This window comes from Watersipora subatra, chromosome 5 (assembly GCF_963576615.1).
Source record: "Watersipora subatra chromosome 5, tzWatSuba1.1, whole genome shotgun sequence".
In the NCBI taxonomy this organism is placed as follows: Eukaryota; Metazoa; Bryozoa; class Gymnolaemata; order Cheilostomatida; family Watersiporidae; genus Watersipora; species Watersipora subatra.
Window position 1 is genome coordinate 55,852,184 of NC_088712.1, and position 10,808 is coordinate 55,862,991.

The 10,808-nt window shown below is 38.8% G+C and overlaps 1 protein-coding gene across 1 annotated transcript; it reads left to right on the top strand.

Moving 5' to 3' along the window:
* Nucleotides 1-316: 316 nt before the first annotated feature.
* On the top strand, nucleotides 317-4,627 carry LOC137397488 (uncharacterized). Its single transcript, XM_068083780.1, is given in 3 exon segments — nucleotides 317-670; nucleotides 755-944; nucleotides 1,035-4,627. Coding segments are annotated over 3 exon segments (4,137 nt in total).
* The last annotated feature ends 6,181 nt before the right edge of the window (nucleotides 4,628-10,808 follow it).

The following is a 10,808-nucleotide window of genomic DNA, read 5'->3' on the forward strand; positions in this document are numbered from 1 at the left end:
GTAGCAGTTCAAAAAAATTCAGTTTACAGCGTGCATGTCTACAAGTCAGCAATAAAGGATTATATCATACTCTCACAGCAATCTTCTGCATATTATTACTTATACATAGTTAGCCGCAATATTACACCCGGACGTCTTAACTCTTAGCCTTGTGCAGACATCAGGATACAATCACAACACCAGATATCTCGAACCTGTCACATTGCATCACCACTTTGTGACAACTTGGGGGCTGCTCCGGGAATATCTACCGTTGATCAGGATTATATCAGTCTAACTCACGCAAGACATAAAGAGTACCAAAAGACAGTCAGTAATGGCAGAGACTAGTATGAGCAGTATGCGGAGGGCAATGGATATGGGCGAGAAACTTGGATTAAAGGATGCTGAGCTCGCCAAATTCATTGAAGAGAACGAACCAAAGTTCGCAGCGGAGATTGCACGCGAGGAGAGACGGATGGAACGAGAAGCCAAAAAAGAATCCGAAGCTGAGGACAGACAACTCCAAATGCAAATGAAGCAAATGGAGATAGACAGCCAGAAACAAGCAAGAGAGTTGGAGATGCAAAAAAAGATAGAAGAAAAGAGGTTAGCGCTCGAGATGAAAAAACTGGAAGTGGAGACTATTAGGATGGATGACTCCAAAAATGAGAGTACAGGACTAGAGTGGGTTAGCAATAAACCTAAACCGAAACTACCAGTGTTTGATGAGAATACAGATGACATGAATAGTTACCTGCAGCGATTTGAATAGATAGCTGAAAACTATCAGTGGGATAAAGCTGAATGGTCATTCCATTTGAGCCAATATCTCAAAGGTAAGGCTACAGAGACTTACACTAGAATGGCGGCAGAGAATAGGAAGGACTACGATCAGGTGAAGGAAGCTCTGTTAAAACGCTACAATCTCACAGAGGAAGGCTACAGAAAGCGATTCAGAGAGAGTAAAGCCGAACACGGCGAAACACCACAACAATTTCTAGTTTGACTCAGTACCTACATTGACAAGTGGGTGGAGCTATCGAACTGCAAAGACCTGAAAGAACTCAACTTGCGAGAACAATTCATAGCGGCATGTCCTACGGATCTCGCTGTACATCTAAAGGAGATGAAATTTGACAGCTGTGACGAGTTGGCTGAAGCTGCTGACCGATACCTGACAGCTCATGGTCACAAGATGTCATTCATAAGGAAGACAACTCCAAATGAGACAACCATCACCGGCCACAGTTATAACAAAAAGGGGCATATTGCAAATCGGTGTAATAAGAAGCCTCAAAAGTACTGCGCACACTGCAAGATGAATAACCATAACTTAGCCGAATGTCAAAGACTCAAGACACCTACGCACAAGGTGGGTGTGGCTGAAGGGGAGACAAATCCAGAAGGACAGAATACGGATGAAATTAAGCTAAGTGGGAAGCGTTACGTACAAGTAGCACGTTGTAAAGGTAAAGTTGGTAAAATGGAGAATGGAGTAAACTTGGTTGGAGGTTATGTAAATGGTAAGCAGGTGGAGATAATTAGAGATACTGGATGCACCACATTAGTGGTCAAGAAATCACTGGTAAAAGCTGATCAGTACACAGGAGAGGAAGGATATCTACGAATGGCGGATAACACTGCTAGAAAACTGCCATTTGCCAAAATCAGCATCGATACACCATTCTATCAGGGAGATGTAACGGCGATGGTTATGGAGACACCCATTCACGATCTAATGCTTGGAAATATTTCAGGCGCTCGATCCCCATGTTATCCACTACCAGAACAGGATCGGGAGTGTTCTGTGGTTACGCGCGCACAAGCTATAGAAAATAAACGAGGAGAAAAACCATTATCAGTTGTCAGCAATGAAAATATCGAAGTAAACAGAGAAGGCCTCATCAAGTCACAGAGAGAAGATGATTCTCTAAAGAGGCTGTATGACGCTACAGAAGCAATAACGAAAGGCAAACAACAAACCAGGTTCATGGTGAAGAAGGACATCCTTTATCGTGAATGTTATCACCCAGGGTATAACAGCGGACAGCCGATAAAACAAGTAGTTGTACCGAAAACTCTACATGTCGCTGTGATGAGACACGCCCACAATTCTTTATTGAGTGGACATCTGGGAATCTGTAAAACTACTGATCGAATCCTAACCAACTTTTTCTGGCCGGGTCTACATGATGAGGTTACGAGATTCTGTCGATCCTGCGACATCTGTCAACGCACTGTAAAGAAAGGTTCAGTACAGAAGGTTCCCCTACAGCGGACTCCACTAATTGAGACTCCATTCAAGCACTGCACTGTCGACTTGATTAGACCGATTAACCCTCCGAGTGAAAAAGGGCATAGATATATACTAAATCTGGTGGACTACGCTACTCGATACCCCGAGGCTGTTTCACTGAAAGAGATAAGCTCAGAGGCAGTGGCTGAAGCTCTAATCGACATTTACAGTCGGGTTGGAATACCTAAAGAAGTAATCAGTGATCGAGGGACCCAATTCATATCTGAGTACATGGAGGAGTTCGCCAGACTACTCGGCATGAAGCAGATGCCGACAACTCCCTACCATGCTATGGCTAATGGACTGGTGGAGCGATTCAATGGCACACTGAAGTCAATGCTGAAAAAGTTATGCCATCAGGAGCCAAGGCAGTGGCACAGATACATAAACCTGGTACTATTTGCCTACAGAGAGGTCCCACAAGAATCTACTGGATTCTCACCATTCGAGCTGTTGTACGGAAGGACAGTACGAGGGCCGATGGATATTCTATGACAGCTATGGACACAGGATGATGCCGATGGAGAGATCAAGAGTAGCTACCAACACGTGTTTGATCTGCGTGCTAAGCTGGAAGATACGATGGAGTTGGCCCAGAAAGCGCTAGAAGGAAATAAGCAGAGGTACAAGCATTACTTTGACAAGAAGGCAAAGAAAAGGGAATTTCAAGAAGGTGACAAAGTTCTCATCTTGCTTCCTACTAACCACAACAAGTTACTAATGCACTGGCAGGGACCATACAACGTAGAAGAGAAGGTCGGGATAAACGCATACCGAGTTCAGGTCAAAGGTAAAAGCCGAACCTACCACGCTAACCTGCTGAAGAAATACTACGTGAGAGATAGTGAAAAGGAAATAACTGAGGTAGCTGGTATCGGAGAAGTAGAAGAAGAGGAAGGCACACTGGCGGAGTTGTATTCGGGAAAGTCAGTCGGAACTGTGAAAGATCTGAAAATGGGAGAAAATATATCTGATGAGCAGAGAAAGCAGATCACGGACATCGTCAATGACTACACAGATATATTCACAGACAGACCGGGAAACTGCAATCTCATCAAACATCCGATTACTCTAACCAGTAACAAGCCCATCAAATCCAAACCCTACACATTACCTTATGCAGTGAGAGAATCACTTAGAGAAGATATAAAAGATATGCTGAACACAGGGATCATCAGAGAATCAAACTCTCCATATGCATCACCAGTCGTACTCGTGAAAAAGCCTGATGGATCCAATCGACTATGTGCTGACTACCGGAACTTGAACAAAATAACAGTGTTCGATCCAGAGCCAATGACAACAGCAAGTGATCTCTTTCAAAAGATGAGCGGTGATCACTACTTCTCGAAGGTAGATCTAACTAAGGGCTACTGGCAAATTCCCGTAGAGGAGAATGACATACCGAAGACTGCATTTGTCACTCCAGATGGACAATACGAGTTCATTAGGATGACGTTTGGGATGGTCAACTCTGGAGCAACATTTGTACGTGGCATGAAGAAGCTATTAAAGGATTTACCAGGAGTAGACAACTACATCGATGACATCATCGTACACACTGCCAAATGGGAGGATCACATGGACACACTGAGAGAACTCTTCACTCGTTTGGCTAAGGCACAGCTCACAATCAAACCGACGAAATGCTACCTCGGTGGAACATCTATAGAGTTCCTAGGTCACAAGGTCGATCGGGGAGAACTGAAACCGATGGAAGACAATGTGGAGAAAAACACTGAAGCTCCAAGGCCTCTGACCAAGACTCAAGTACGGTCGTTTCTAGGATTGACGGGCTACTACCGAGAGTTCATCTCAAATTACGCGGCAATAGCAAGTCCTCTATCGGACTTGACTAAAAAAGGACAACCTAATAAAGTTATCTGGACAGATGCGCAAGAGAAGGCATACCGGAAATTAAGAGCGACCATAACCGAGAAACCAGTTCTGAAACTACCCGACATAACGAAGCAGTTCGCCCTAAGGACTGACGCGTCGGACACTGGACTCGGAGCTGTACTACTACAAGAACATGATGGAAAGCTATTTCCTGTCAGCTATGCTAGCAGAAAACTACTGTACCGTAAAAGGAATTACTCAACAATACAGAAAGAGTGCCTGGCAATTGTATGGGCTGTAAAGAAATATCTACCATATCTCTACGGCGTGAAGTTCATACTACAAACGGATCACCAACCACTAACCTACATCAATCAAGCAAAGTATGAGAACAGCAGAGTGATGAGATGGGCGCTATATCTACAGGATTATTGCATGACGGTGAAATCGATCAAAGGGAAAGACAACGTCGGAGCGGACTACATGAGCAGAATAGACTCAGAATCTTAATGCTGGAAATTTGACTATAAATTTCCTCTTGAATGGGGAGTTGTCACAGATTCTGAGTGCTGTATATAGTATCATAAACAATGTTATAGCGGGACAATAGCTATTGCGCAATACACTGATGAGTCATGATCATAAATTTAGAAGCATTGTTCTATTACTAAATTTTTCCTGAATGGATTTTCTGGAAGTTTCTAGAATAATTGTAAGGAGGTATAAATAGCCTGACTGCAGCAGTTCAAAAAAATTCAGTTTACAGCGTGCATGTCTACAAGTCAGCAATAAAGGATTATATCATATTCTCACAGCAATCTTCTGCATATTATTACTTATACATAGTTAGCCGCAATATTACACCCGGACGTCTTAACTCTTAGCCTTGTGCAGACATCAGGATACAATCATAACACCAGATATCTCGAACCTGTCACATTGCATCACCACTTTGTGACAGTTAGTTTTATTAATTGAGTCACAATGGTTTCCTCGCTATTGCTTGGTTTTTTGAAAATACAATGTAGGTGTTCTGAATCTTTGCACCATGTTAGCTCTAGTTAATGACCTTGTCTAGTGAGACTCGTGTTTTTTCATCTGCAGTCATAAAATTGTTAAGTGTTGCATATCCAGCATGTTCTACAAAATGCTTCGTCAACCAACTACAATCATGTTAACAATAAACTAAATATTTACAAACTAAAAATATCTAAAATATATAGATGGCTTCTACATATAAGTGCCACAAGTCAAGGAACTTTAAAGTTGGCAAGGCCGCAAGCATTCTTTGCGAAAACACTGAATGTAACTGGTCAGCCATTTTCAAATAATACCAAAATGCCTGAACTAAACCATACAAATCAAATTAGTGAATCCTATTTTTGTCACTCCCTCTGAGAAAAAGACAGGGTTACTTCTCCAGTTTTGAGGATGCTAAAGTTGGTGCTGAGAAGAAATGACAGAGCTCACCACAGATATAAGTCAGACAAAGCCAATTAGCAATACAATGGCTAGTCTATGCTATAGCAATGGTGGCCGTCTAGTGTGAGTACCATCGCTAGCATTCAGTTTGAATGATGGCACGGTTGTTTGGCCCCCACACTGTCTAGCCGGTGAAGAAAGGCTTGTGGTCTCCTAGATAAGAGCACCAAAACCTCATGTGCTATTTAAATGGCTCCTTGTAGTACATACCTGCAAAGAATGCAAAATACATGTACGATGACAGAAGCCAGGCTGATAATACAGCCAAAGCCTCTGACAAAGGGTGCTGACCAGTAGGGTTACTAATCAAACATACTAACCCAGTGGTAAGTCTCATCCTTATATACCATGTAGATAGTTTTTTTGCAAAGCTCATTTTATTAGCTTTCACAGAAAGCTGATCATTTAGGGTAGTGACAACCAATCATAGCAAAACATTCTGAAGAACTAAAGCTTAGTATCTACTCTCTTTAAAACAATATAAAGGAGCTCATACACCTGCAATCTATAAATCAGGGGCGGGGCTACTTTACCACCAATTCTGAAAACTTTACAAACTGTGTTAAGTTGCCTTTATTGAGATTAGCTATGTGAATACCTGCTTAGCTTTAATTCAATTGTATTTGATGTAGAATGGTTCAACCAGCACAAAGTATGATGTGGATATGCCAAAGCTTTAGCGCTTTATCGACTGCTATTGTTAAAACCAATAAGGACTGGATTTTAGAAACCCAAGCTTTAGATTGAGAGAGTGGCCTGATCCACCTGTGAATCTCGTTAACCGAGAAACTGTGTTAAATTAAAATTGCTGAACTCAGCAGAACTTCTAATCACAAGCGACCAATGACAATGTGATAAGCATCCCACTAGATAGTCATCAAGAGGTGAGTCTTGAAAATGGATAGTAAGGTACAAAAAACTCAAATACCATAGCAAGAAGAATACAAGGACAGTGAAAGTTGTGACTGCTATTATTATAGAGATACATATATGTATGTGTGAAACCATCGAAATAGATTTATTCAGAAAAATATATAAAAAATTAGCAGACCCCAGTAAGAGTTGCAGCAGTCACCAACCACCATTTCGACTATTTAAACAATGATAGTCATTGTAAAAAAGACTGAGAAAGAAGTGTGAAGACTTCAATCTCAATCCCAGTTTTACAAATCTAAGGGGTAAAGTTAGCACCAAACAGAATTTGTTTAAGACAGCATAAGGGGCAACTCTTGTTTACTATGATACCCTTGTCTAAGGTTTTGAAGTTGGATTCCTCGAATGTGTAAAAAGTATTGATGTATTTAAAGACGAACTCACACAAGATTTTAGTAGACTATGAAAAAGTGTTGGTATTTATTTATTATTGCCAGGATGCTTTAACATCCAGTCAAAGGTTTCATGTCAAAAATTCTCAGACAAAAACCACGTGAAATGTCATCATTAACTGCTATCGCTGCTATAGTTGATACTGGCTATTGTGTTCAAGTTGCAGCACTACACCTCTCTAGTGTGTCAGTTTCTTTATATTTACGGTGGCCAAATCATGATTTTATTCAATTGTGTCACTTTTTACTTGACAAATTCTGACAAACATATCATTTTAAACATTAAAGACAATTACAAATGATAGAAAAATACAGATACTTGTTGATAAAATGTATGAAAACTTTGTGAAAGATTGTCGTTAATAACAAATATTTATCTACTATTTCTCATGCCAATTGATAAAAGAACCAGACTTGTAGACAGGACTGTTTATAAACAAAAGAGTTGGTCATCAACTACTATTGCTGTTACCTAGTATGCTGGATTAACCAACTAACAGACATCTGGTCAGACAAAAAGTTAGCGGCGAAATACAAAAAACTTTTAACAACTAAAATTAATAATATAACCAGTTACCTGTTTAACTTGCTCATAAAATTCAACTTTCCATCTATATATTTCTAATGCTAATAATTTCCAGTTAAGTTGTAAAAGGTTAACTGACTGCATGCAATATAATTGTATTAAAATCAGCAGATAAAATTACATATTGAGGTTGGAAAAGTATTAGCGTAATTCGATCAAATACAAAGTCGTATCAACCTTTCCATGGTGTGAAAACGATCCGAAAAAAATTGCAGTCGGCAAGATATTAACCTGAAACATCTGTGATGCTTTGCAATTGTTTTGGTGTATTTTATTTTTGGAACAAAGTAGTATAATAATTGTCTAGACAAAATTCTTATTCAGCAAAGCAGGTCATAAAATAATAGGTTTTTTAAGAGACTACTTGTGGAAATAGCAAAATTATTCAGAGAAATATTTCATTTTTTGATTTTTGTGAAGGAAGGAACTTTTGCCAGGGTGCTCCACAATACGTATGTTCAACCTATTGCTTTACTTGTATAGTGCCTGTAAAAATATATTGCATTTTGTCAGTATTTATAAAATCTGCTTCAAACTCATGCTATCATTTTTTGCTATGTTGGATAACCATAGCATGGTGACTAGATGGGTTGAAGTACATCATGGTTGCTAAAAATGTGCCTTGGTCTCACATTGACTGATTGTCGTCATTAATATTGAAATCCTTAGATCTGGTTTGCAAAAAAAAGACTTCATTATCACAGTTTGAGGATTGCATTTGCTAGCGTTATGCCCGCCACAGTTTTGTGTTGCTATCAAAAAAAATCATTGCTAAACGTAAAAGAAGGTTATTATATTGCCATAAATAAATGTAATTCAAAATAGCGTCAGTAGACCTTAAAGAGACATGATGCTTGAATAGGTTTTTTATGGGCATTGCTATGTTTATGGTAATGCCAACGGATGACCCACCTTTAATTATACATGTGATACAAAAAGGTTTTGAATAGCCACTCGACCAGGAGGGTATAAAAGTTTCTTGCTGTTGCAGCCCGAGTGTTGAAACAAGTACTTGTCAATGACATGTTAGAAAATGCCAAAGCATACAATATACATGCTAATCAGCCTGAAAGTGTTTGCTACTGGATTGACAGCAAATATTGGTCACCCAAAGTATCCTGGAATTGAACATAAAACTAAGTTTATATTTTTAAAGCTTCAACACATACTATTTATACTTTTTAATAAGGCAACCTAGGTACATTATGGTGGGATTTAAATATATGTTTTGCTATTGTTTTGCAAAATTAAAAACAACGAACTAGCCATTAGGATAAAATAACAATTCACAGTGTTCTAAAACAGCCATGTGATAATAAATATGTGCATGCGTTGCAATGCATAGATGTGTAGTGTCACATTCTTAACTTTTAGCCATAGATATAGTAAACCCTAGATTGGCGATTAGCTATCATTACAATGGAGCAAAAGTAAGGCCTATAATTGCTGTTGTTTTCACGACGTTACGTTGTGGTGATGTGCATCACAGCATCAAAGCCTTCAATTGAGCAATAAGTTTAGTATTGGAAGCATGCTTGGCATGCTAGTTTTTGAGTCATAAACGTAACAATAAGACCAAATTCTTAGTTAAATGTCATCAGAAGAGACCACAACACTCCAGGTATATCCTGAATTGCCCATAACAAGACAGAACTTCAACTCAAAACAAGAAGTTCTCAACAATATCATAAGCTATCTATGCCGATTAAAGAGACCAAGCTGAAAGCTGCTAGTGGAAAATAGTAGGAAAATCATTATCATTTCGTCATTGGTTTTGAGTCAGCAGCCAAATCTGTACATGGCATTGCTCAATATCTTTTCAGCAACTACCCTTACATCAACTACTTTCTAACCTTTAAGATCAACCAGGATCACATTGAGATTCTGTTTTCCACAATACGATCTAAGGGTGGCTATAACAATAACCCGGATGTGCAGTGCTTTAGATCTGCAATTCGAGCACTGTTCATAAAAGCAGATATCACACCACATCCCAATGTTAACTGTATTCATCTGGGTGTGAGCAGGGATGAAAAAACTGGTTAACCCCTGCTACATTCTCTGGCTAGAAAGAAAAAGAAAGAAGAGATAAAAGCTGAGGAAGGTGAAGATGAGGAGTTCGGTGATGAGGATTGTTTTTTAACTCAAATGTAATGCATGTATCAAATTCTTGACCGATGTAGAAGTAGTGGGAAGTAGAAATAGTGATGACATAACCCTAATCTCAGTTAAAAACAGAGGAGGATTGGTGACCAGATTGATAGGCCGAATATGTATTGCTGCAGAAAAGTGCCTACGTTCACACATGGAGAGCTATGGTATCACACAGAGAGCTTTTAAACAAGTAACATCAAAGACAATAACATATATGTCTTATTACATAACCTCAATCAAGGTTTTACATGTACAGTGCATGCCAACAGTCTACTCAAAACTATAGTAAATCGCTATACTAAAATCAGAATACACTACGCCGCTTCAATGCAGGAATCTAGTTCAACCAACCTTAGACAAAAACTATCTCGTCTAGTTATTTTCAGTCATGTCTAATGGGTGTTTAATACAGTGGTCCAGTGTAACTGCTTTTAAATCTCATTTGACTCATTAGTTTGTTATTAGTTTAATTTCTATTTGGTTACTCTTTGTATTATCAATAATATAGAAGCTTCTAAATCATTGGTATTATTCATTACCATGTGTGTAAGATTCTTGCCTTTCTCATCCAAAGTCATTATAGTCATACTTCGACTTACGAGCTTAATGCGTTCAGAGACTGAGCTCGTATGTCAATTTACTTGCATGTTGGTGCAATTTATTTATATATAGAACAATTAAATATATATTGATTGGTTTCCATACACTAAAAATGCAAATAAAACACTCAAAACAATATATTGTATTAGAAAGAACATGTTGGTTATTGTCCTAACTTACCACATGCTTTCCAAAAAGCAACAAACAAAAAAGAATACAAGGAAATGTGATTAATTAAAATGTAAAATTAAATACATACAATAGCAGCTAACGCTAGCATTTGATAGAGAGGGAGAGATAAGATATCCTCATTACAACAGCTGACTTTGATAAATTTGGATTTTATCCAAGTCTTAAAAGACAAACTTAAAAGCAAACCTAAAAGCAAACTTTAATCTTTAACTTAACGTAATTAAAATTTCTTCGGCGTTCATAGTTTTAAGTTTCTTGCTGGTTAGCTAATTTTTTCTTTTGTTTCACTCTCACGACCAGCCGACTGTTTTAAGATAAACCTATCTAAGGACGTTTGCCTTTGTCGCCCTTT